Source organism: Salvelinus fontinalis, chromosome 15 (assembly GCF_029448725.1).
Source record: "Salvelinus fontinalis isolate EN_2023a chromosome 15, ASM2944872v1, whole genome shotgun sequence".
Lineage (NCBI taxonomy): Eukaryota > Metazoa > Chordata > Actinopteri > Salmoniformes > Salmonidae > Salvelinus > Salvelinus fontinalis.
Genome location: NC_074679.1, coordinates 33088776 through 33116633, shown reverse-complemented (window position 1 = coordinate 33116633; position 27858 = coordinate 33088776). Strand labels below are relative to the sequence as shown.

Genomic DNA, 27858 nt, shown 5'->3' with positions numbered 1-27858 from the left:
GGAGTTTGTAATATGATGCGGTTGGATAGATGCTGCAATTCTTTTCTTTTCCATATCCACCACCACCTTTATCTCCACGTATCTCTCTCTCTCGGCCTCCCTTTTTCTCCCTCCTCTCCCTCTTCTCACTCTCTCTGTTTGAGTGTGTTCTGTAAGACATGTGTTGGCATTACATGATGACATGTCACCCTGCTACTCCTCCTCCCCCGTTGGCAGTGACACAGGACCCACTGCATGTCTCCCTAGATGCAACTGGAAGATTACAGGCCCCTGCATTCACTCTGCATTCCCTACACACACACACACACACACACACACACACACACACACACTGAAATCGGACTTCTGTGGACACATACAAACATGCACACCGCTTTGCCATGCACCTCAGCTCAGATACAGCCCCTCCTGGTTCGCCCAGACTTTATATAGAGATAACAATAACATTAGAGATTTATGGGAGCAACGCGAAGGCCTCGCAGAAGCAATAAAGAAGTTATTCACTGGAGGTAATATCCTAACATGTATGTGTGGCCTTGATTTTTATATGGCTTCCCTCGTATCACTGGCCCCATCACATCAGACGGGAGAACCTCACTATGTTCACTCAGCCTCACGCATGGTGCTGCTGCTGCAGAGATATCGGTCTGTCTCCCTACTCAGACGTTAGAATCTCCCTCTAGAATCACATGAGAATGAAAGTGCTCTGTTGCCTGGCTGACTACCAGGAGTGTTTTAACGATGTTTGTGTATTATGAGGTGCCATCCCAGCAGACGATGCCAACACACACACACAACCGGAACACAGTGTACAGCCGTCTACCGCTTGGGTTTCTCTACATCCAGCCTCATGCTGTTTATCCTCTTTCTTCCTCTCTCCTTTCATTCCGCGAATCCTCCCAGGGAGGGAGGAAGAAAGTCGGCTTCATTTCACCCTTCAACCGTTGAGGAACCACGGGGGGGTTAAAAATAGCCCTCATTAATATTACATGTTTTGGTCGCATTTAATATTATTGTAAAAATAGTAACTTATCAAATATTTATCTCTCCCAGTTCCCTCTGAGGCTCCACCTCAGCCCCCTAGCCCCTTGACCGCAAATGTGGCCGTCTCAAAATAACCACACTAGCCTACTAGCCCACTCTCATCCTCAGCAGTATAGAGCTATGATATCTCTGCCTGGTCTCTCTCAATTTAAGCGACTCCCTTTCGGTCTCTTTTAGGAAAACACCCCCAATCTTCCTTTTCCCATTCAGAAGAACCCTGTAATGGAATCTGTTCTGAAGTGCTCGGCTGTTCACTAAGCTTCTATTGAACAGTAACCCATATCCTTAAAATGCTCCCCCTGCCTGCTCCTGAGGATAGAAAGGACTGACAAGGAGATTGCTGAAAATGAGGATATCCGGTTTTGAGATCTCAAGAATTTCCTAAAAGCATAGCAAGGTCACGTGCAATTACTCTTACATTTAATTCCTTGTTTTGGTATTTTTTCAATGGAATCTCTAAGAATCCTATTTTTAGGTAATGGAATGGGACTTTAAAAAAATATATATAATTTAAAATAAATGTACGGCCTTGCATGACCTCCCTGTTGTAGATGACAGCATTTGACATATATCTGGACACACAATTGATTATGGTCCTCTATTTTGGCACCAAAGCATTTTTCCGACATAGATGTTTTGTGTTTATTGAGAGCATTGAGTTAAACCTCCATCCACGGGGATGTGATCGAAGTGTTATATTACCCTTCATTTGTTTTTTACATCCAAGGATAATTGTATTCCATTGTGTCATCTAATGATAAACATCTGCTCACTGTGGTACAGCCCTTTGAACCAGTCATCACTACCTGACAATGCTGACGATTTAACCTTTAACCCTAACCCCAGCCCTATGAACCACCTTCTTACTAGTGTGTGTGTATGTATGTGTCCATCAGGAGTTCCGGGCCTTTGAGCTGCTGAGGAGTGGACTGGACCGTTCCAAGTACCTGCTCGTGAAGGAGGCTAAGATCATCGCTATGACCTGCACCCACGCTGCTCTCAAACGCCATGACCTGGTAGAGCTGGGCTTCAAGGTCAGACAAACACTACACACCCTATGATCACACACACAACTCGGGTCAGAGGCAACTCGTCACTTACACAAATGTTCTTGTGTTTTCAGTATGACAACATCCTGATGGAGGAAGCAGCTCAGATCCTGGAGATAGAGACCTTCATCCCTCTCCTGCTGCAGGTAAATTACTACAGCCAGACCCCAAAATCCCACCGGTGCTAAACCCCAATGTTCAGCTCTAAAGCCCTTTTTTAGGTCTATACTTCCCCTGAGAAGAGAACTCCTTGTCACTCAGGATGAATGGGTCCATCCACTGTTAATGGGGTCATCATGCCGGGCCCTAGTAGCTTCAGGTAGCAGATGGCACTAGGGTCTGTTTAAAGAGGAGACCATTAAGCCACATCAACCTGGCCAACGACCTCTTAGTCTCTCGCTCCAACCAACGCAAACATCCAAACCCATCATGCCTGCTGTTCAAATCAAATTTTATTTGTCACATACACATGGTTAGCAGATGTTAATGCGAGTGTAGCGAAATGCTTGTGCTTCTAGTTCCGACAATGCAGTAATAACCAACAAGTAATCTAACCTAACAATTCCACAACTACTACCTTATACACACAAGTGTAAAGGGATAAAGAATATGTACATAAAGATACATGAATGAGTGATGGTACAGAACGGCATAGGCAAGATGCAGTAGATGGTATAGAGTACAGTCTATACATATGAGATGAGTAATGTAGGGTATATAAACATAAAGTGGCATAGTTTAAAGTGGCTAGTGATACATGTATTACATAAAGATGGCAAGATGCAGTAGATAGAGTACAGTATATACATATGAGATGAGTAATGTATGTTATGTAAACATTATATTAAGTGGCATTGTTTAAAGTGGCTAGTGATACATTTTTACATCATTTCCATCAATTCCCATTATTAAAGTGGCTGGAGTGGCTGTTGTAGCATCGCAGGCGGTAACGAGAATCCACATCCCCCACCTTTCATTTTCCTTCAATTGGGTCCCTATCGGTGATTGAATCAGGCTCGACTTATGAGCCTTGGTAATATCAGGTTTGTCTGGGGTCAAGCCCTCATTACTCTCCCTCCTAATCAGCAGACGCATAGTAAACGCATTAGTGAGGCTCCGCTCTGTCTCTATCCTACCTCTCCTCTCCTGCATTTCCAGTATTATATACCAGCCAGATAGATGGCGTTCAAAGTTCACCACTCAGTTAACAGGCAGAGAGAGGAGAATGGAGAGAAGGAAAGGTGAAGAACAGATGTGTGACAAGGTGCAGGGCTGGTGATGGGCGTTTTTGAAATGCACAATGTTTTCCCTAAGAACACTTTGTGGAGAAGAACTGACCTTGTATCTTTCCTCTCCCGCTCCAGAACCCAGAGGACGGTTACAGCAGGCTGAAGCGTTGGATCATGATAGGAGACCACCACCAGCTGCCCCCCGTCATTAAGAACATGGCCTTCCAGAAGTACTCCAACATGGAGCAGTCCCTGTTCACCCGCTTTGTACGCCTAGGGGTGCCCACCGTTGACCTGGACGCTCAGGGACGTGCCCGCGCCAGGTGGGTTAGGCACACTGGGGACAGAGAATATGGTTAAACAGAAATGCTGAATACGTTACATATTATTTTAATCTAATCAAACATAAACAAGTCTGAACATGCAAAAAGTCATTTGAAGTTTTCATCATCAAACATTTATCAAACATTTTTGGTTTAGTGTGTGTGTGTGTGTGTGCGCCATCTCTTAATCCTCTTAAACGTAAGACGAGACAAAAATAACTAGTCTGTTAGCCAGGAGGGTTTAATTGGTTATGTCTGTGATCCAATAGGTTCTAAGTAGCCGCTGATACACGTGAATGGCTCCCTGGCTAATTGGCTTGGCTAATCAGTAGTAGTGCCCTCAGTATGTACTGTATACTAACTAACATGGATGCTAAGCTAGAGTGGTGAATAGTGAATCTCTCTTTATAGGTGCTACACACAGGGTTTGTTTTACATTTTTGCATTATAATTTCAGAAAATGTTGATCATATATCTGGCGCTAAAAGGGAAATGATAGTATTTCACATTATTACTTACCTGCCAGTATTGTGATTGGCTGTGATATTTGCCTTTCTGCTGGGAAAGCTGTTTTGAATTTGTGGCTGGGTTATCTAATGGACATCGCTAATTTCCTGGTTGCGAAAATTCTACACTGTCGCTCAATTTCAGGTAATGTGAGGAAACAAGAACGGAATAGTGTACGGAATCACTGTACCATCTTAATCACAAACCATCTAAATCACAAGCTGCTTCAAACAGCTGTAAAACAATTTTTTTTGTTCAAAATATATTTGTTTGTGATTTAGATGGTACAGTGATTCCGTACACTATTCCGTGCTTGTTTTCTCACAAACTGAAATGGAGCGAACATTGCATTTTTGCAGCTAGGAAATTACAGAGCGGTTTCCACTAGATAACCCAGCCACAAAGTCAGAACAGCTTTCCCAGTTTGGCAACAGATTCCGCTCTGGCAGGAGAAATCCAAAGGCCAATATCACGGCCGGTCACAACACTGGCGGGTAAGTAATACTGTGAAACACTATCATTCCACTATCAGTGGCAGATAAATTCTGGCCATTTTCTGAGATTACAATGTAAACATTCTACAAAATCCTGTGTGTAGCAGCTTTTCAATACTAACGTGTCATTCTCTAACCATATGAATGAATGTTAACATGGTACTCCATCTCTCCTCCAGTCTGTGTAACCTGTATAACTGGCGCTATAAGCAGCTGGGGAACCTGCCCCACGTACAGCTCTTGCCCCAGTTCCAGGCCCCCAACCCTGGCCTGACCTTCGACTTCCAGCTAGTTAATGTGGAGGACTTCAACGGAGTGGGAGAGTCCGAGCCCAACCCTTACTTCTACCAGGTTAATAATGCACATTTATACAGGAACAAGCACTTTGCGTACACCCACACTCACCACAGTAGTGTTTATTGTTCAAGGATTCATTCATTTTAAACCTTAATGGATTCAGAACAAGCCCAGATGATATGTTCATTACTAGCTCACCGTTAACACTGGAGCCACCCAGGACAGGCTAATGACTCTAGCAGTTAGTCTTTCCTTAGAAAGTGGCTTAGGCTGGTGTCTGTGTGTCTCTGTCTCTGTGTGTCTCTGTCTCTGTGTGTCTCTGTCTCTGTGTGTCTCTGTCTCTGTGTGTCTCTGTCTCTGTGTGTCTCTGTCTCTGTGTGTCTCTGTCTCTGTGTGTCTCTGTCTCTGTGTGTCTCTGTGTGTCTCTGTCTGTCTTTCTGTTTGTGTGTCTCTGTCTGTCTTTCTGTTTGTGTGTCTCTGTCTGTCTTTCTGTTTGTGTGTCTCTGTCTGTCTTTCTGTTTGTGTGTCTGTCTGTCTTTCTGTTTGTGTGTCTGTGTCTCTGTCTTTGTCTGTGTGTCTGTGCGTCTCTGTTTTTCTGTGTGTCTGTTGTGTCTCTGTGTCTGTTTCTGTGTGTCTCTGTCTGTGTGTGTCTCTGTCTGTGTGTGTGTGTGTCTGTCTGTTTGTGTGTCTCTTGTGTGTGTGTCTCCGTCTCAGGGTTTCCGTTAGGAAAATGTGGCGCCGGACATTTGACTGGCAGCATTTTGATTTACCGGACCCATATGCATTGGGTGCGTAATCTGATTAAGGCTTCCACCCACAGTGCTCAGAATGACAAATCAGGTTTAGATTATGGTGATACATTTGAACAGAACATGCAGCGCCGTGCGTCGTCCTTATGGAGTTCTGATGCGCACTTTGAAGTAGGGTTGGGCGGTAGCCAGATGTTCATGCTGCTATACCGTTTCTGTGCCATACCTGGGTATAAAAAGGGGCGCTATTTCTGGGGGGACGCACAAAACAATTTAGGCAACAAAGATCTTGACCCAGGAGAGGGTTGAATGTCTCTGCTGTAAACAAGAAGCAAGTTAACAAAACCAATGTATAACTGGAGCTCTGAGCTGGATATCATTTATTTGACATCTTATATTTCTTATAGTTATACTTAACCTGTATCCCGCAGACCCTGCACAGTTTCTGGTATCAACGGTATATCAGCCAATAATACTTTGAAGATGTTAGAATAACTGTCCACATTTCCTTTTCCTTAGCCAGAAAGATGAGTAAATAACAGCAAAATTACTAGCTTATCAATCTACTTTCCCCCATAGTAGAGAAGTTGACCTATTCTATTGGTCAGCTTGTCCGTGTGAGAAAGAAATGGCCTGTTCCAAACCGACTCTGGGACAGTTGTGGGACGATAGATCCCAAAAATTCATACAACCAAAAAAAAATTAAAAGCAATGAGGCTGATGCAACAGATCAGAACGTTTAGGTTAAAATGTTGATAAACGATTATTTCTTCACATTATAAGCGCACCAACGCACACAAGCAGTAGGCTAGGCACAAATGTTCATTCCCTAATGCCATGAGCAGGAAAACACTTTGTCAAAATGGCACCTCCGATGTTAGTGGTTTCATGTGACTGATTAGAAAATAGCAGTTAGAAATCTAGGAAGAGGAGAGATATAAAGATGTAGTCTTACGCTACTGGACAATGACAATGTTGATTTGAAAACCAATAGAACATGAGAGAAATAAGCTTCTGGTTTCAATGGTATATGGAGGTCTTTATTAAAGAATTGCCTCCACGTTTTTATGGTCGGAATCAGATTTTGCCGAGGCTACTTTGAAGCGAGGTAAGACTTGACTCATAATATAAGGGTAAACGTTCCGGTTTTAAGAGCTGAAGTATATGTTTTTGAAATGCATACTCCCTCCAGGTCATTGCAACGTGGTGTGTGAAGTGCTGAAGCGTGTTTACCGTTGCCTATGTACTTAAATGGCGAATGGGAAGCACGCTTCAATTACCAGTTGCGAAATTAAATAGTAGCTCTTTTTAATCGTGGCCATCAAAACTGTTTTTAACACGTGATTGCTTTTTAAAATTGTTGCGCAATAATTTCCCTTGTAAAAGCTTGTTTCACTCCAGCAGCAACGAACAAACTGATTGAGTAGCTGTAGCAGCAGCTTTATGACAGAGCTGTATCTGTATACTGTGCACGTGATACACTAGGCAATTTAATTATGCAAATGAACCTGTAGACCGATCAGCATGACCGGTAAATGTTTTTCCTCAACTGGTATTTCCGGCAACGAATAGGCTAAAAAGCATTATTTCACAATGGAATTTTTTTCATTCTCCTGGACAAGTGGCCTGCGGCAATTAGATGTATCGTTTTTTCATATTTTGGGGGGGGGGGGGGGGGCAAAAAACCGGCTGTTACTGGCTAACGGAAGCCCTGGTATGCGTGTGTGTGCTGAATCTGCCCATTGTTGGTTAAATGAGGAGCATGTGTCTCTCGGTCTGTACATCAGATCACATGAGCTCCTCTCTGTTTTCCTATTGCCACTTTCAGGCGCTACAAGGAAATGTACCACATCTCATAAATACTCACCCCCCTTAAGCACTCTTGTCCTGAGACCAGAGGGGTAGTGGCCCCCACCACATATACACCCACATCAAGAGATTAGAGGGGTGAGTTGGACTCTGGAGAGGCAATAGTGTCAAAGTGTGGTGAATGCCCGTCACAGCTGTTCAAACAGCCCCCTCCCCCCATCACACACTCTAGCTCAAGGCACTCCATTGGGCACTAGCAACAGGAGACCTAGCCAACAGATCTATCCCCCTGTCTCTTTGGCATGGCTCATTTGCTAAAGTACATTTTACGTTAATACTGCAACCCCTCAAGATCATTGTGAGTGCCCCTGCTCTGTACACACACTTGCAATGGGCCATAAAATGAAAATGTTTCCCCTTATTAATCCACATCTCATATAGTTGTAAAATGACACACAAGGTATGGTTGTGATGTACACTAGACCAGTGATTCCCAACCTTTTTTGGTTACTGTACCCCGAATCACATTGTTTTCTGTCCTGAAAACCCACAAAGTACCCTGGTGGATTTGACCAGTAGGCCAATGGTCTAATGAGCCTTCTCATGTACCCCCGATTGGGAACCACTGGACTATACTGTATATGGTTTTAGCCTCACTTCATTATTCAGTAGATCACTGATGGGAGCTAGAGGAGATTGAAGTCACTGGTCATTGGAAAAGGTTAACATTAGATGGATTACTTTAGCATGTCTGTGTATTTACCAGTCCATTACATTCTCAGTATCTTTCACTCAGCCCTGATTCTACAGTAGTTCAACTGAGAACTTTTAACTCTTTAATTTTCCTAAATGCTAGAACCGCTAAGGCAGTCATTTTGACTGCTCATGAATGAAAAAACATGAATCTGCCATTTTTAAAGTCATGCCTCCATCACGGGCTTTTCCTAAATAAGTCTATAATACCGTAACATGCTGCTGCTGTTAAAATCTTAATGTCACTAACGGAGCGAGTTATAACCACTTTTATGGTGGCATGTCTTTTTTTTATGGGTTTTCCCCCTATTGCTCATCTTCCTGACAGTTGGGTCTGCTCCGCTCCTTCTCCCGACAGTGTAATGGGCCGTGCCCAGTTGATAATCACCCACATAATTGCCTCAACTGAACCTAAACTATACCAAAACTAATTTCTCACACACAAGAACCAATGAAATGACGTAAAGTATGATGAGTGAAGGGAAGCGAACAATGCAAAATTATGTAATCACCAATTGTCATGAAGAACAGAGTGGGCCATTTGTATTGGTATATTTGACTTTTTTGTATCTTTCCACCAAATCCAAGCAGTTTTATCAGTCTACTTGGAGTACACAGTGAGAGCTTGCCATTGTAAATTACGCATGAAGACCAAGATGGATGGATGCACATGCTGCTATAAACTCTGGCGAGGAAGAAATTAATCATGACATTTCTGATTGTTCTCCTGATTCTGAGCCTCAGCCTGAATAACCTACACCTCCGAGGCACAAAAAAGCCAGAACAGTGCACACTGAGCAAGTGCCCCGTGCCACTACCAAATGAAACGGTGAGACAGGAGAGAGGAAAGGACTGCACCGTTTTTAGATGGAACAAGCCAGTGACAATGCTACGGGACAATTTATCAGTACAAAATGTCATCAGTGAGACAGCAGGCCCTTCATCTCAAGCAGAACACATCAGCAATGCCCTCACCAGCTTTCATTGTTTATGTGACATGGGCATGTTACAGCATTCAGAGACTTTACTGTGGCTAAGCAAGGAGACCCTGTCTGTTGATGAGCTGGGAAGCATTCATTTCCATCCTGTACCGTGGAGCATTCGGTGGGAAGAGTGTGTATATGGAGAGCTTCTGGTCAGACATGTATGGGATACTTTTCTTTGGAGAAACCATGTCACAGGGTCGCTTCAGAGATCATGCGTTACCTCCATTTTGATGACAAACAGACAAATTCGCCACAGTATCTGACGTATAAATAGACTATTTCTGACTGCTGTCATATTGACACCTATATTTATTACAATGCCACTATTGTGTTTGTGCTGATTTTCACTATTTATCCAGCACACTTGGTGCTTAAAAAGATGTTTAGACTACTGCTGTTTTCATCGATTGACCGCGCGTCTTGCTGACCGTGCCTTAGACCTTCATAAACACAACCACATTTTTTGGGGAGCGATAGCATATATGAAATGTATTAATTACACTGTTATAATGTTGCAGTCAGAATGACTGCTCATTAGCTTGAAGGGGTGGGGCCCTCGAGGCCCAGCGGTTTTAGTGTTAAGGGGTAGAGGAGTGTGCCACAGCCACATATTCTTTCCTTCCCATCTTCCTTGCTCTCAGGCACATGCCAGTCCTGGGCCGTTACACTCAAACTGAGGCGATGGGCAGAGGCAGCTGTTGCCATGGTTACTGCGATATCTGGAGTTTGGGCACATTAGATCACATTTGTATTAAGCAGTGACATGAGACAGACGGGCACAACTACTGGATACGCCACACGCAAGCACACACACACACAGATGTCTCCTCTGATGGGTGGATATGTGTGCCTTACTGCATGTCTGTATCCTAGGGAGTGTCTCTGGGCTTCAAACTGGGGCCCAGAGTATTTCCTGGTCAGATCACATAGTCAGGAAAATCTCCTGGCCTTAGTCATATTAATGGGGTCCATCCAGGTCAGAGGGAACAGAAACAGAGGTATGTTGTTTTGATGAGATTCCATGGCTAGCTGTCTAGCAGAGCCCCAGGCTGGGGAGGGGGAGAGATGCCTCTCAAACCCCACTGTGTGTCACACCAACCACCGCTTGGGCACAGATTTCATATACACACACAATGGTTTACATTACCCTAAAGGACGGATGCTCTCTGGGTACTAAAAGAGTTTGACTTTACTGTGGAAATAAATTTGTATTACGAACATGAACACTTTTGTAATCATCTCACTTTCTCCCCTATGTAATATAGGCCCATTAAAACGAGTAGGGGGAAAACATTCTCATACGCCAGGAAATTGGTTTTTGTATTTGTAATAGTATTTTGTTTAATTTCCTCTGTGTGCAAAACGTGTTATCTAACCTGCCCTCCCCTCCCTCCCTCTAGAATCTGGGTGAGGCAGAGTACTGTGTCGCTCTGTTCATGTACATGCGTCTGTTGGGTTACCCTGCCGACAGGATCAGCATCCTCACCACCTACAATGGACAGAAACACCTCATCAGAGACGTCATCAACCAGCGCTGTGCTGGGAACCCCTTCTTTGGACAGCCCAACAAGGTAAGGTCTCATATACACACACACACACACACACACACACACACACACACACCAGAGTTGACCGGCAGCATTTTATTTTACTGGACATTTGAGAAATGTACCGGACCCATATGTATTGGGTGCGTAACCTGAGTAGGGCTTTTACCCACTGTGCTCAGAATGACAGAAATCACATGTAGATGATGGTAATTCATCTTAACAGAACATGCAACTCAGAGGAAGCTTTGAAGATGTTAGAATAACTGTCCACATATACTTTTCCTCAGACAAGATGAGGAACAAATAACATCACTAGCCTGTCAATCTACTTTCCCCCATAGTAGAGAAATTTACCTATTCTATTGGTCAGCTTGTTGAGAAAGAAATTCCAAACAGACTCTGGGACAGTTGTGGGACGATAGATCCCAAATTCATACAAGACATTTGGGAAAAAAACACATTAAAAATGAATGAGGCTGATGCAACGGATCAGAACATTAACTTCAAATGTTGATAAACTATTTCTTCACATAAGCTAAGCAATGTGCACAAGGAAGTAGACCACGCGCAAATGTAAGTTCAATAATGCTATTAGCGGGAGAACACCGTTGTCAAAAGTGCACTGCACATGCCAGCGGTTTCATGTGACAGAGATTACATTATCCCTTATCGATGTTGAAAGATGGGAGATCTAAAGATGCAGCAACTAGCATGGGTTGCTAATATGAAAGGGATTGTTCCTTTGGCTACTGAACAATGAAACAAAGTTGTTTTGAAAGCAATAGAACATGAGAGAAATAGGCAACTTTTTTCAATGGCATATGGAAGTCTTTAAAGAGTAAATTGCCTCCACATTTATAGAAACTGATTTTGACTAGGCTACTTTGAAGCACGGTATGACATAATATTAAGTAAAATATTCCGATTTCACACAATTAGGTATGTTTTCAAAATGCGTACCGCCTCCAGCTCATTGCAAAGTCGTGTGACGCGCTGATGCATGCCTACCGTTGCCAATGCACTTGAATGGGAAACGCGCTTCAATTACCAGTTTGAAAAATAAAATAGTAGGTATTTTTTTATCGTGGCCATCAAAACAATTTTTGCACGCGATTGCATTTAGAATTGTTGCTTAATGATTGAGCTTCTAAAAGCACGTTTCACTCCAGCAGCAACAGGAGCTGTAGCAGCAGCAGCTCTCACGCTGTCTGACAGATTTTCCTCTCTAACTAGGCTCTGTATCTGTATGCTGTGCGTGTGCGATGAATAAGAATCATAACGACTACCGAAAATACACAGCAATTTAATTCCACAAAATTATGTAAATGTACCTATAGACCGATGAGTATATGCTGTATTTACATCGACTGGTATTTTCATAAATTCATAGGCTAAAAAGCATTATTTTGCAATGGGATTGCAAAGTTGCCTATTTTATTTATCAGCTTGAGAAAAAGATCGGCCAAAAAACGGCTTTTACCGGCTAACGGAAACCCGGACACGCACACCAAACCATGTAAATACACCGAAACCCATTCTTTGGACAGCCCATGAGGGTAAGGCAACACAGATTTGGACCTTCTCTACATTTTGTTACGTTACAGCTTTGTCTAAAATGACAAAGCAAAAACAGGTTTTTCGGAAAAATTTGCAAGTGTATAAAAACAAAATACAAAACATACCTTATTTACATAAGTATTCAGACCCTTTGCTTTGAGACTCAAAATTGAGCACAGGTGTGTCCTGTTTCCATTGATCATCCTTGATGTTTCTATAACTTCATTGGAGTCTACCTGTGGTAAATTCAATCGATTGGACATGATTTGGAAAGGCACACACCTGTCTATGTAAGGTCCCACAGTGCATGTCAGAGCAAAAACCAAGCCATGATGTTTAAGGAATTGTTTGTAGAGCTCCAATACAGGATTGTGTCAAGGCACAGATCTGGGGAAGGGTAGCAAAACATTTCTGAAGGTCCCCAAGAACACAGTGGCCTCCATCATTCTTAAAATGGAAGAAGTTTGGAACCACCAAGACTCTTCCTAGAGCTGGCCGCCCAGCCAAACTGAGCAATCGAGGGAGAAGGGCCTTGGTCAGGGAGGTGACTAAGAAGCCGATGGTCACTCTGACAGAGCTCCAGAGTTCCACTGTGGGGGGGCCTTCCAGAAGGACAACCATCTCTGCAGCACTCCACCAATCAGGCCTTTATGATAGAGTGGCCAACAGAAGCCCCCCAGTATAAGGCACACGACAGCCCACTTGGGGTTTGCCAAAAGGCATCTAAAGGACTCTCAGACCATGAGAAACAAGATTCTCTGGTCTGGTGAAACCAAGATTGAACTTCTTTGGCCTGAATGCTGAGTGTCACGTCTGGAAGAAACCTGGCACCATCCCTACAGTGAAGCTTGGTGGTGGCAGCATCATGCTGTGGGGATGTTTTTCAACGGCAGGGACAGGACAACGACCCTAAGCACACAGCCAAGACAACGCAGATTATTATTTATTTTTTAAGTCAAGGGGTCTGAATACTTTCCGAATGCACTGTACATGACTAAGCATGATGGGATGTTAATTTCATAATGAACTTTGGAACCACACCTGTGTGCATGCACCTGCTTTCAATATACTTCATCCCTAATTTAATCAAGTGTTTCCTTTATTTAGTCAGTTAACTGAAACTGCCACTAATTAGCCAGATAGTGTTCCAACCGGGGCTGAAGCCGTCCCTTGTTAGAGGTGAATGATGAAAATCTGCAGTGTTGTGCTACGCACCTCAAGGCCCTGGGTTTGAATAGCTCTATATTCCACTGTGGACCACAGTACACTGAGTCTTAGGAACTGTTCACATACATATGCATCGGTAGCAAGTTTAACATATCTCAAATTTTTAGCATACTATGCATTTTTAAGGACTTGTTGTAGTTACTGAGGCAATGTTAAAGTGCTCTCTTTAAATACTTTATTTAAAAAATATATATACATTTAACTAGGTGAGTCATTTGAGAATAAATTATTATTTACAATGACTGCCTAAACCGGCCAAACCCGGACTTTAGAATGGTGACGAATAGATATTTTTATAAACACTAAAGCCGTTTCCTGTGTTTAACCTACTACTTTAACTGGGTGACGGGGTCATTTGATTAATGCGCAAACGCTAAATCGAGTTTGATTAATGCAAACTCGATTTAGAGCGATCACGCTCATATACACATTCATAGGCGGGTCAGGGCTAATTTAGATTGACATTGATAGAACCTGTAACAAAAGCGATAAGGTTAGTCCACCTAGTTATTCACTACGATGCTGGGTAGGGAGGGATGAAGGGAGAGGGAGAATGACAGGTGGAGGGATGTTAGGAGCCTGCACTGAAATCAATCTCCCCTTCTCTCCCGGTAGGTTAATTTTCTGAAAGCAGTGGTAGGGCGCTGCTACACACAGGGACACTCATACAGATGGACTCAGAGTTTGGACGACGGAGTCATAAAGATGGTTATAATTCTCTACCATTGCCACCTCTGTGTGGGTTGCTGACCTCTCACTACCCCCAGCATAGCCCTGGGAACCCACTCAACCAAGTGAAAGATGGAACAATTAGGCATGGGCAATACCCCGGAAAAGGTTCACGGAGACTCAGATTTTTCGCTTTAAAATGTATGTCAAACAAAAAACATTGGTTGCTAAATAAATCAACCATACAACTATATGTACAAGAACTACTTTTAACAATTTCCACAGAACATTTTACATCAAAAAAACATCTACTTGAAGAACAGTGCAGATGCCGGATTGTGCTGTTGGTGTCATCATTCTATTACCAACATTTGCATCTGCACTGTTCAAGTAGAAAATACATCATGTTCTGTGGAAATTGTTCAAAGTTGTCCTTGTACGTATGGTTGTATGAGTCAGTGTCCCTCTGTTACCGTGGAATTTCCTGCTTACGGTCTTCAGTAGTTACCTACAGGCACATGAACAAGAGGGAAGAAGGGGAGAGCAGAGCGAGACCAGAGATACAACAATGAATATTTGAATCAGGTGACCATCTGCTGAGATTCAGTATGACAGTAATGAGAAAGAGAGCAAGTGTTTTTTTTCTTTCTGGTCGGTGTCTTCTGTCAGGGATTCTAGTGTGTGTGTGTGTGTACACACTAGAACAGATCCCACTACCCTTGGATGTGTGCCGGGCTGCTTGCCATGAAGTCATGACCTCTGCAATTCCCTCCCTGGAAGATTTCACATAAATAACTTAACACAATGCAAAAGCCCTGGGGAAATCTATCTAGCCCCCTCTCTCTCCCAGAGCTAAAAATAAAAGGTTTCAGCCGTTGCTCTGCGCTGGAAAATATGGTGAAGCATTTTGGCTGAAATTGCACAGCATATTTTCCCCCTTCAGTTTCCACTAGGCTATGCCATTGGGTGGGTGGGTGTTGTGGGGTAACAGTAGGCCGGTACGTGGGTGGGAGGTCCTGAGAGCGACTGGCCATAGTGTCTGAACAGAGACATCTCGAAGTCTCACGCTGTGGTAAAAGTGACATTGTTGCTTCTGGTGCTGCACCTGTTCTTTATAGCAACAGGGAGATCTAAATCAATTTTGGTCCACTTCCTGGTTTTCTACCTCCCTCTTTCCCTGGCCTTCCTTTCTCCCATAAGGGGACTCGGGGGGTTTGGCTTATGGGACTCCCAAGTCAATGAATAGTGCATTAAACCAAAAGAAAAGCCTACAATAGGATGATTTATTTAATGCTGTTTCTGTTCTGAAGCTCTATGGCTCTTCTCTTCCCTCTGGCGTATTGATCCACTCAGGAGAATGGAAGAGACCAGTCTCTTGCTACTGGGATACCTATCTAGCATTCTTCACCACCTAGACCCTTCATCAACATGAATGGTTCACTGGTAAGGTCTTGAACTGTCTGCAATGCGCAAAGCGTAGGTTGATGGATGAGGGGTTTGATTGAGACAGCCTGGGTCTAACTATATAAACTGAAGTCGTCATTAACTACTTTATTGAACAGCTCAACCTATTAGATACTGTATGCAACACTATTGCGTAAGGCTGACAATAAAGCCTCCCAAAATCAGCTTGTTTCCTCACTGCAAGGAAAAGGAATTCTTTGAAATGTGCTTCTTATAAGGACAGGATTGGCGGGGATAAAGCAACTCGCCTGACACGCGATTCCTCGGCTTCAGAAATCCCGGCTATTTCCCTCCTTTAACAGCCATAAATTGTGTGTGTGTTGTCACCCTGAGTCTGTGAGGGCCAGGTAAGCAGCCTGGGTACTGTAGGTAAACACCCTGGGCTGGGCCCCTCTAAACCGTATTACACCCCCCTGCCTCTCCATGTGGCCCAGCATGATTACAGCAGGAACAACACACAGCATTCCCGCCTCCGTAAGAAGATCCGCTGCTCTCTGGATTTTTAGGGTGGGAGCTCAGCTCACACTCTCGCTCGTAAACATCGGAACTAAATCCAGCCATCCTCAACACACACATGCACTCATTCACTAATCTACTGCAGAACACACCAGCCACCGCAGCGCTAGCACTTTGCAGGTTGTTTCCTGTTTTAATGTCACATGCACAGATACCGTAAGATGCCTTTCTTGCCAGCTCTAACCTCAGAACAAAAACACACAATATATAAACATAAGAAATAAGAACATGATAAAGTAAGTAAGCACACTATATACAGGGTCAGTTCCAGTACCACATTTACGATGTGCAGGGGGGGGGGTACTGGATCGATAGAGGTAGATATGTATGGGGTAAGGTGACTAGGCATCAGGATGTATGATAAACAGGGTAGCAGCAGTGTATATGATGAGTGAGTGTGTAGAGTCAGTATGTGTGTGAGGAAATGGAGTGAGTGTTTGTATGTGTGTTGGAGTATCCGTGTGCTTAGTGTGTAGGGCCCTGTGACTGTGCATAGAGACATACATAAGAATAAAATAGAAAGGTCAACTCAGTCTGTGTATCTATTTAGTGGTCTTATGGCATGGGGATGAAAGCTGTTCAGGAGCCTGTTAGTGTCAGACTTGATGCACCGGTACCGCTTGCCATGTGGAAGCAGAGAGAGAACAGTCCATGGCTTGGGTGGTTGGAGTCTTTAATGATTTTCCGGTTTCTTCCTTTCACACCACCTGAAAAATAGAGGTCTTTCCTAGCAAGGAGCTTGGCCCAGTGATGTACTGGGCTGTCCACACCACCCTGTGTAGCACCATGCGATCGAGGGCGGTGCTATTGCCATACCAAGGTGTGATGCAGCCAGTCAAGATTCTCTTAATGGTGCAGCTGTGGAACTTTTTGAGGATTTAAGGGCCCATGCCAAACCATTTCAACCTCCTGAGGGGGAAAAGTACTGTTGCTCCTCCTTCACGACTGTGCACATGTTTGGACCACTAAGTGATTTGGACACCAAGGAACTTGAGGCTCCCGGCCCGCTGATGTGGATCGGGGCATGCCCCCCCCCCCCCCCCCCCTGTTTCCTGTGGTCTCCTTAGTCTTACTGACGTTGAGGGAGAGGTTGTTGTTCCGGTCCCACACTGCCAGATCACTGACCTCCTCCCTGTAGGCTGTCTCATCGTCGCCGGTGATTAGGCCTACCACCTTCGTGTCGTCAGCAAACTTGATGATGGCGTTGGAGTCATGTGTGACCACGCAGTCTTGGCTGTACAGAGAGTACAGGAGGGGACTAGGCACACACCCCTGTGGGGCCCCCGTGTTGAGGGTCAGCGTGGTGGAGGTGATGTTGCCTACCCACACCACCTGGGGTTGGCCCGTCAGGAATTCCAGGTTGCAGGTGTTCAGTCCCAGGGTCCTGAGCTTGGTGACGAGCTTGGAGTTGAATGCTGAGCTGTAGTCAATGAACAGCATTCTCACATAGGCATTCCTCTTATCTAGGTGAGTGAGGGCAGTGTGGAGTGCAATTGAGATTGTCGCCTATGGATCTGCTGGGGCGGTATGCGAATCGGACTGGGTCTAGTGTGTCTGGGATGATGGAGTTGATGTGTGGCATAACACGCCTCTCAAAGCACTTCATGATCACAGATGTGAGTGCTACAGGGCGGTAGTCATTGTGGCATGAAGCCTTAGAGTTCTTGGGAGCAGGAATGATGGTGGACATCTTAACGTGGGGGTTACAGACTGGGACAAGTGAAGGTTGGAAATTACTTTGGATATACCTGCCAGCTGTTCTGAGAACGCACCCTGGAATACCATCGGGCCCGCGGCCTTGCGGGTATTGGCCTGATTTAAAGACGTGTGTTAAATAATGGATGTGTGTGTTCCTCTTTAGGTGACGACGGTGGACAGGTTTCAGGGTCAGCAGAATGACTACATCATCCTGTCACTGGTCCGCACCAGAGCTGTGGGACATCTGAGGTAGGCACTTTACCACACAACACACACTTTAACACATGCAGAAATCCACCACACCAGTCACTTTACCCCCCAGAGGAGCTTATTTATTTATTTTATTTTTTGAATAGGTCTTTTTAAAGTCTCCTGGTATGAATAAATGTGGAGTTTTCTAAAAGTTGGTTAGGTCTTTGCAGACTTATTTCTCATGTCACGCACAGGGTGGATGAAGTCAGCTTTTGAGGAGGTAAAAAAAGGAGAGCGTGCAGTCGCACTAACCATTTTTTGTTAAGTTCAGCTGCAGCATTGTGTGAAGATGATTGGGGTGAGAGTATCGAACAAAGAGCAGCTTTACCATCAAAGGGTTTTTGTAAAACAGCCTATTACAGGTTCAGAGAGCCCTGTTGGTAACCACTCGCCTGTGTTAAGTTGTCTTTTCTGCTCTTTATCTCAAACTCTTTCTTTCTTACCATCTTTGTCAGTCTCCCTGTCTCTATCCCTCTCTTACTCTTTCGCTTCCCTTTTCACATCTACTTTTACTCTTGTTCTCTTCCTTTCTCTCTCATCCCTCTCTTCCTTTCTCTCTCCGTCCCTCTCTTCCTTTCTCTCTCCGTCCCTCTCTTCCTTTCTCTCTCCGTCCCTCTCTTCCTTTCTCTCTCCGTCCCTCTCTTCCTTTCTCTCTCCGTCCCTCTCTTCCTTTCTCTCTCCGTCCCTCTCTTCCTTTCTCTCTCCGTCCCTCTCTTCCTTTCTCTCTCCGTCCCTCTCTTCCTTTCTCTCTCCGTCCCTCTCTTCCTTTCTCTCTCCGTCCCTCTCTTCCTTTCTCTCTCCGTCCCTCTCTTCCTTTCTCTCTCCGTCCCTCTCTTCCTTTCTCTCTCCGTCCCTCTCTTTCTCCTTCCTTTCTCTCTTCCTTTCTCTCTCCGTCCCTCTCTTTCTCTCCCTCTCTTTCTCTCCCTCTCTTTCTCTCCCTCTCTTTCTCTCCCTCTCTTTCTCTCCCTCTCTTTCTCTCCCTCTCTTTCTCTCCTTCCCCTTTCTCTCCTTCCTCTTTCTCTCCCTCTCTTTCTCTCCCTCTCTTTCTCTCCTTCCCCTTTCTCTCCTTCCCCTTTCTCTCCTTCCCCTTTCTCTCCTTCCCCTTTCTCTCCTTCCCCTTTCTCCCCTTCCTTTCTCCCCTTCCTTTCTCCCCTTCTCTCTCCTTCCTTTCTCCCTTTCTCCCCTTCCTTTCTCCCTTTCTCCCCTTCCTTTCTCCCCTTCTCTCTCCTTCCTTTCTCCCCTTCTCTCTCCATTCCTCTCTTCCTTTCTCTCTCCATTCCTCTCTTCCTTTCTCTCTCCATTCCTCTCTTCCTTTCTCTCTCCATCCCTCTCTTTCTCTTCTTCCTTTCTCTCTCTTCCTTTCTCTCTCCATCCCTCTCTTTCTCTCCTTCCTTTCTCTCCTTCCTTTCTCTCCTTCCTTTCTCTTCCTCTCTTTCTCTCCCTCTCTTTCTCTCCCTCTCTTTCTCTCCCTCTCTTTCTCTCCCTCTCTTTCTCTCCCTCTCTTTCTCTCCTTCCTTTCTCTCCCTCTCTTTCTCTCCCTCTCTTTCTCTCCCTCTCTTTCTCTCCCTCTCTTTCTCTCCCTCTCTTTCTCTCCTTCCCCTTTCTCTCCTTCCCCTTTCTCTCCTTCCCCTTTCTCTCCTTCCCCTTTCTCTCCTTCCCCTTTCTCTCCTTCCTTTCTCCCCTTCCTTTCTCCCCTTCTCTCTCCTTCCTTTCTCCCTTTCTCCCCTTCCTTTCTCCCCTTCTCTCTCCTTCCTTTCTCCCCTTCTCTCTCCATTCCTCTCTTCCTTTCTCTCTCATTCCTCTCTTCCTTTCTCTCTCCATCCCTCTCTTTCTCTCCTTCCTTTCTCTCCTTCCTTTCTCTTCCTCTCTTTCTCTCACTCTCTTTCTCTCCCTCTCTTTCTCTCCCTCTCTTTCTCTCCCTCTCTTTCTCTCCCTCTCTTTCTCTCCCTCTCTTTCTCTCCCTCTCTTTCTCTCTTTCCCCTTTCTCTCTTTCCCCTTTCTCTCTTTCCCCTTTCTCTCCTTCCCCTTTCTCTCCTTCCTTTCTCCCTCTATCCTCCTCTCGCTCTCTCTGAATTGATACCTAGTGAAAACACCTTTCATTTCCAGGCTGCTGTGAGATACCGACGAGCCCCTCTTCCTTAATACGCTGCATATTAAACACCAGGCAAAACACTGCCACAGTATTTTAGTTCTCTGTACCAGGCCACGCGCACACATACTCTCCCTCTGCTTGTGATATATAGTGGTGGGTGTGCTGGTGTAATGTGTTTTTATGGATGAAGGCCTACCCCATTGGAGCCGCGACACGGCCGACCGAAATTGAAGTCTCCAAATGGAGCTTTGGCTGGATGAATAAGCCATCCTCTCTTTTGAAGCCTCTTCTAGTTTAGCAGCAAGTGTATAAATCCAGGGCCAAAAAAACACTTAAACTCCCTTTTCTCTGTGTGTCTGATAAAGGAGTAGATTGATGGGCTGGTGATGAAGTGGTGCGTGTGGGCCAGGGAGAGTCGCCAGTTTGTCATGTTGTCGGCACCCATGCATGCACTCCTCTCGCCTATCTCCCATTTAATCTTGTCTCACACAGGAGATTACACACTTCTGCCTAATTCCCATTTCATTCTCTGTCTCTTTATATGTGGAGTGGGTTTTAAAACACCTCTATTATGACCTAGAGTTATCTACTGAAGGGGAGAGGAAATGCTGTATTGTAACTGCAAGACATGAGCGTTTCATCAATGCGACATTGCAAGTGTTCTTTTTGAATGGCTGTCTACTTTATACTATGATAGACATTAAACCACTGTTGAACATGGCCCTATGAATTCTCAAACGACCACTTCAATTACAACATTGCCTACTTGTCTGTTTTGAGTATAGAAATACATCAAGCTAGAGAGGATCTCTGTGACTGATTGTGCTAACTTAATTCATATATATGTGGCCTTTCTGAATGGGTGGGAAAGCAGGGATTCATGGGAAATTCCCCCTGCTGTCTCTCCCACGCTGCGGAATTGCCTCGCTTCACTCTGCTCATAGCAGCCCGCTGCCATGCAACTGACCGTATGACAAGCTGACCCCTCGATCTGACAGTCTAGGAGAAGCCCTCCCACTGAGAGACACACTGGGACACATACATAGACAGACGCACTTTGACAGGATCACACGCACGCATGTACTGGGACACACACACACACACCGGGTCAGACGCAGACACACTCTGACAGGCGCACAACAGCACACATGTGCAGGTATACACAAATGTTCACAGAAACACACACACACACCAGAGAGTAGACATGCAGGGAGACCGACACACCTCGACAGGCACAGACAGACTCACTGCCCCTCTACGTGGCTGCTTATGTCAAGGAACCACCCAGGTGGGCGTCCCCTACCCTGCTTCTGATTGGCTCCTCTCGTCAGGCTCTTTGCTGATTGGAGCGCTGCTCTTGTGGTTTGTTTCTGTGGCAGTGATGTGTTTTTAGGTAGCTTTTCCATGGTCCACATTCTTCACTTGTTGTTGCTTTGTTAATTAAGGAGATTACTACACACACACACACTAGTACGCTCACACACAGTTTAACACAGCACACCATACAAACACACAAGTGTAGAGTCATCTCGTGGTCTACTTGTGTTCATTCCACGTCTTGTCTGCGTATGAATGTACGTTTTGTGTGTAGCGCTTTTGCACACGGAGACAAAGGTTTTCACCAGAGCTCCTTGAATAAGCCAGAGCAATCTTCTTCCTTCCCACGCAAAAGCCTTCACCTCGGCCCATGTTGACAGGATCCACATTAGTGGAGCTGGAGAAGGTATTACAGTCAGCTGTTATACAGTCATTCGATTTTTCTACCTGTAACTTGGACTGGAACTACCTGCCTTTGTCTTGGTTGAACTACTGCCTCGCTAAGGTCTGACTACAATAGATAAACCTGCTGTTGTAACATAATGGTTAACCAGCAGCCCATTGTGAACATTTGGTTCCCTGCTTTTACCCATATAGTCCAGAAGTTGAAATTAGAATGAAATATTGTGCTGCTAATGTGCGCTGTCTTATCATGGCTGCTTAGATAAATGAGGCATGTATCTATCCCATAATGTCACTGGCTCCTCCCTGGGGACCAGGACTAGCAGAGTATAGCAGTAAACAATATGTTATTAAACACGCCACTACGGCACGGCTGTATTACAGCCAGGGAAACGGAGAAGATTCCAGACTCCCCTTTTCCTCCTGCTAATCCTTTCATTCCACTGTCTGGAAAGAAAGTAGCCTATCTCCTCGCCCCTCTGCCCATTTCTTTTGTCTGTTGCTCCTCCTGCTGTTTTTTCTCTCCCTCTCGTTCCTTGCCCTTTGCTTTTTCTCCTCTCGCCATCCGCCCCTCCCTCTCTCTTTGTGTATTTCTCCTCACCTTCACCGCCGTATCTTTTTTTTAAAACTCTCTAGTCCTGCTCTCATCTCTGTCCCTTTTGCTCCTTTCCAATATTTTTCTCACCCACTTGCTTTGGGAGTGGAAGGGCTGTGTAGATAGTGTATAAGCTTGTGATTTATAGGCTAAATGCGCTAAGTGGTCTAAAATGTCATTTCTCTCTCACCCCCCCCCCCCCCCCCCCCCCCCCTCCCTCCACAGGGATGTGAGACGGTTGGTAGTAGCCATGTCCAGGTCCAGACTTGGCCTCTACATCTTTGGACGGGTCAGTCTGTTCCAGAACTGCTTTGAACTGACTCCTGCCTTCAACCAGCTCACTGCCAGACCCATGAAGCTCCACATCAGACCCAATGAATACTACACACAGGGACAGCCTGTGAGTATACACACTTGCACAATCACACACAGAGACAAACAAATACACACATGCAAGCTTGAATATGTGTTGTATGACATGCATACTATCAGGCTCATGCACAACTACACGCAAAACACTTTGACTCAAACACTTTCTCTCAGACATTTCTATGCCGTACCCTTTCCAGCTCCTGCATAGTACATGCCCCTTCATCCCCACTGCAGCCTAATCCTGCCTGTCTGAATTCCCCCTCTCGTTCTATCCAGCCTCTTATACCCACCGGCCCAGTCAGTTAACACCATTCAGGTAAAGGTGGACTGTGACAGACAGGGGGGAACAGTCTGTTATTAACCCCCAAAGGTCACCAGATAGCCAGTCTACTCCAACCCATACCCCCTCCAGGATATTGCTAGACGGCGTACACACACTGACACAAGAGCTCCAGTTCCCGGGGGGACAGTTCTTCTAGGGGCGCACATGTGCCCCCCTTGACCTATCAGAAAGAGTCCAGTCCCGGACGCTCCACTTTCTCCTCAGAACCAATGATTTGGAATCTTTCCCATCCCTCTCCGAGCCTTACTCGTTATGGACAATATAATAACACTTATTTGGGACCTGTTGTAAAGCACATAGAGAAATCATGTAATATTCAGTTTGTCTATGCTTAGTTGCCCTTGATAGCATGAGATGGTGAAACGTGATTTGGTTTACTGCGCGCCCACTGGTTGAATCAATGTGGAATAGACGTTGAATTGACATCTGTGCCTAGTGGGCAGTCTTATTATGCAATGCGGTAGCTCTCTGCTCACACACACACAGCCCAGTGGACCGCTGCAATGCCAGCATAGTACTTATGTTTAGGTGGCATTAATGCAGCTGAGAGAATATTCAACTCACCCACCAGGCTCTCTTCCTATTTGCATATTCCTTTTCTCTGCCTCTCACTCCCTCTTGGTATCTTACTCTCACACTGTAGGCACATTAATAGTAAGTGGTCTAAACTAATCGATTTGAAGAGGACTGAAGGGAGAAATGAATAAACGGTAAACCATCTCTCTCCCTTCTCCAGAGAGAGCCTCGTTCGTCCCAGCCCGACCAGGTGATCAAGAACATGCCGGAGATGGCCAACCTGGTCTACAACATGTACATACACATGATCCAGAGCACCCAGCAGTACAGACAGGTAACTACTGACCTCACTGCACCCAGCAGTACAGACAGACATGTAACTACTGACCTCACTGCACCCAGCAGTACAGACAGACATGTAACTACTGACCTCACTGCACCCAGCAGTACAGACAGGTAACTACTGACCTCACTGCACCCAGCAGTACAGACAGACATGTAACTACTGAGCTCACTGCACCCAGCAGTACAGACAGACATGTAACTACTGACCTCACTGCACCCAGCAGTACAGACAGACATGTAACTACTGACCTCACTGCACCCAGCAGTACAGACAGACATGTAACTACTGACCTCACTGCACCCGGCAGTACAGGCAGACATGTAACTACTGACCTCACTGCACCCGGCAATACAGGCAGACATGTAACTACTGAACTCACTGCACCCGGCAGTACAGGCAGACATGTAACTACTGACCTCACTGCACCCGGCAGTACAGACAGGCGGGTAACGGGTGACCTCACTGCACCCGGCAGTACAGACAGGCGGGTAACGAGTGACCTCACTGCACCCGGCAGTACAGACAGGCGGGTAACGAGTGACCTCACTGCACCCAGCAGTACAGACAGACGGGTAACGGGTGACCTCACTGCACCCGGCAGTACAGACAGGCGGGTAACGGGTGACCTCACTGCACCCGGCAGTACAGACAGGCGGGTAACGGGTGACCTCACTGCACCCGGCAGTACAGACAGGCGGGTAACGGGTGACCTCACTGCACCCGGCAGTACAGACAGGCGGGTAACGGGTGACCTCACTGCACCCGGCAGTACAGACAGGCGGGTAACGGGTGACCTCACTGCACCCGGCAGTACAGACAGGCGGGTAACGGGTGACCTCACTGCACCCGGCAGTACAGACAGGCGGGTAACGGGTGACCTCACTGCACCCGGCAGTACAGACAGGCGGGTAACTACCATAGTACACCATACACCAGGAATTGGAAAGACTAGGCTAGCTCCCCCTATTATCCTGACTGAGTGCAGGATAATAGTCCAGCAGTGAAAGATGCACCTAGCTTCTCCAATGTCACCTATCAGTTTATTTACCCACACCTGAGACCGGTAAATACTGGTTCTCACAAACACACCTGTTTCAATACAACCTCTTACAGTAATTCATCCAGGTCTTAAGTATCATTATCTCTCATCTGTTTTTAGGGTCTGTATTTTGTAGAACTTTAATGCAGTGGTGGAAATAGGTCAGATGTAAGAGAATTGTTTTAGTTCTACATGCCGAGCCTAACATTTTAGATGAGGGAACCAGAATGAGTTTTAATTAAAAGAGCAGTGCATTCTTTTGTTTGACACCCTGGGGAGTGGAGGATAAAGGAGGGGGAGGGGTGATAACGGGTGACGCTAAGCTACTCCACCCCTCTCTCATCCCCCGCCTAAAGTGGCAGGGCTGCAGTGGAGAGCGAACTTTTGTTTTCCAAACATAACAGGGAGACGTGCCCCTCCCTAACCTGTCCCTAAGGCATGTGTACAGATTCTGTCCTCAACCAGAGAGCGCAAGGGAAGGAAGGAATGAGGGCAAAAGCGATGGAGACAGGAGGAAAGAGGGGGGGGGGGGTGAGACGAGCAGTGATAGAAATTGTTTCCTTTGTACAGCATAGAAAATCTGTTAGCGTCTTGTCTACGAGATATTTTGTCATGAATTCAAGATATGAACATTTTAATAAATGTAGGAATGATATGGTGACACCCACATTTCTTACCTTCCTCTCTTTCCCTGTGTTCTCTTCCATGCCCAGCAACAGCAGAAGCTCCTGCCTCCCCCTCGGCAGACCCAGGCAGAGGAGGACCAAGCCGAGCCCCCAGTTGAAGTGGAGAACCAGGAAGAGACCCCAGTTGAAGTGGAGAACCAGGAAGAGACCCCAGTTGAAGTGGAGAACCAGGAAGAGACCCCGATGGAGCAGGAGCCCTCAGGGGAGACCGGCACAGAGAAGACCCCCCAGGAGACACCAGAGAAGGTGCAAGAGGAGCACCCCAAAATGCCAGAGCACCCTGGCCGAGATAGCGACAGTGATGGAGAGGAGAGTGACGAAGCGGAAGCACCTTAGCGGGGCTTCTCTGTGGGCCTCTGCACTGCTTTATCTGGCCATAGATGGGGCCAGAACTGGACTGTCCCTTAGAAAAGAGGTTGGAGCTAAAAATGATTATCCTGTTTTAGAATTCTTTTTCTACTGAAGCCGTGAACATGTCTTGAAGCCTTGAGGATAATGTTTAATTCGATTTTCCGAAATGGTCTGTTTTGTAATCGATACTTTTTTAGTAAAATACTTCTCAATGTGAATGCAGTATTGAGTTTAATTTTCTACAAACATTTGCAGACACACTCCCAGACACCCAGCCATCCCATTTCAAATCTCCCTATCATGTTACTCTTCCAATCTACACACTACCGTTCTGCCCCGCCCTCAGACAACGTCACTGTCATCTGTCAATCTGATTGGCTCGCCCAATAGCGTTGGGACAAGCTGCCGCTAAGCTGGATTTATAGGTCAGTCACCGTGCACATGAAGCCATGGGGGGAGAGAAGCCGGTACATCAGACATAGTGTATCACTCACAACTCCGCTCAAATCATCAGTGTCCATATCCATATTTGGAAACAAATGGACACAGTTCACTGAGATTTTGGTGGTGGATTAGAGCCTACCCTGCCCTGAATCCCATTTCTGGCCTCATTGGTCCTGGTAGTGTGATGAGGCCACAACCTGCAGGCTCGCAACACAGACTGGGAATTTAGGCATTATCATGCACCAGAGGTTAACTAGCTGTTACATACGTCAGGCTAGCCTGTAACCCTCCCCAAGCTACACCCCCACTGTCTGAGAGGAGAGATCGCATCCATAGTGTGACGGCCCTGATCAAAACCGTTACGATAGCTGCTCATGTCACAGTACGGTCGTGGTGGTTCAACAGACCTGAACGAAGCCAAGCTAGAGAACACGTATTGCTTAGGTTCAGGGAAATGGTTATCACTGAGAGCAATGTATGTAACACGATTATACAGTTTTGTTTCAGTGTACAGGTGTCATCTTCAAAGGCTGTTTAGACATTCCAAAAAAAAACATTTTGGATTTCAAAGCCTCTGCGACATGAAAGCAAATGTACTCTAGTCAGCCTAGAATAGATATCTCTTATGTGTCAGTAAAACACTGAGTGTACAAAACATTAGGAACACCTGCTCTTTCCATGACATAGTCAGTCTATCATCCCTTATTGATCTCACTTGTTAAATCTACTTCAATCAGTGTATATGAAGAGGAGGAGACCGGTTAAAGAAGGGTTTTTAAGCCTTGAGACATTGATTGTGTATGTGTGCCATTCAGAAGGTGAATGGGCAAGACAAAAAATGTGTGCCTTTTGAACAGGTTATGGTGCCAGGTGCACCGGTTTGAGTGTGTCAAGAACTGCAACGCTGCTGGGTCTTTCGCGTTCAACAGTTTCCCGTGTGTATCAAGAATGGTCCACCACCCAAAGGACATCCAGCCAACATGACACAAATGTGGGGAGCATTAGAGTCAACAAGGGCCAGTATCCCTGTGGAACGCTTTTGACACCTTATGGTCCATGTCCCGATTTAATGAGGCTGTTCTGAGGCCAAAAGGGGTACTCAATATTAGGAATGTGTTCCTAATGTTTTGTACACAGTTTAAATCATAATCCATAAACAATTACAGGGTTAATTAATTCAAT

At 45.5% G+C, this 27858-nt stretch overlaps 1 protein-coding gene across 2 annotated transcripts in view; it reads left to right on the top strand.

Moving 5' to 3' along the window:
- aqr (aquarius intron-binding spliceosomal factor) overlaps positions 1 to 26450 on the top strand; it is a 58900-nt gene extending 32450 nt beyond the window's left edge. For both annotated transcript variants that reach the window (XM_055863495.1, XM_055863496.1), the window contains exons 27-35: positions 1941 to 2078; positions 2168 to 2239; positions 3458 to 3645; positions 4826 to 4997; positions 10641 to 10811; positions 18085 to 18170; positions 22805 to 22979; positions 24031 to 24144; positions 25909 to 26450. In XM_055863495.1, the coding sequence (XP_055719470.1) occupies positions 1941 to 2078; positions 2168 to 2239; positions 3458 to 3645; positions 4826 to 4997; positions 10641 to 10811; positions 18085 to 18170; positions 22805 to 22979; positions 24031 to 24144; positions 25909 to 26217 (1425 nt within the window). In that variant the 3' untranslated portion in view covers positions 26218 to 26450. The remainder of the gene's footprint in view (positions 1 to 1940; positions 2079 to 2167; positions 2240 to 3457; positions 3646 to 4825; positions 4998 to 10640; positions 10812 to 18084; positions 18171 to 22804; positions 22980 to 24030; positions 24145 to 25908) is intronic.
- Positions 26451 to 27858: the final 1408 nt, after the last annotated feature.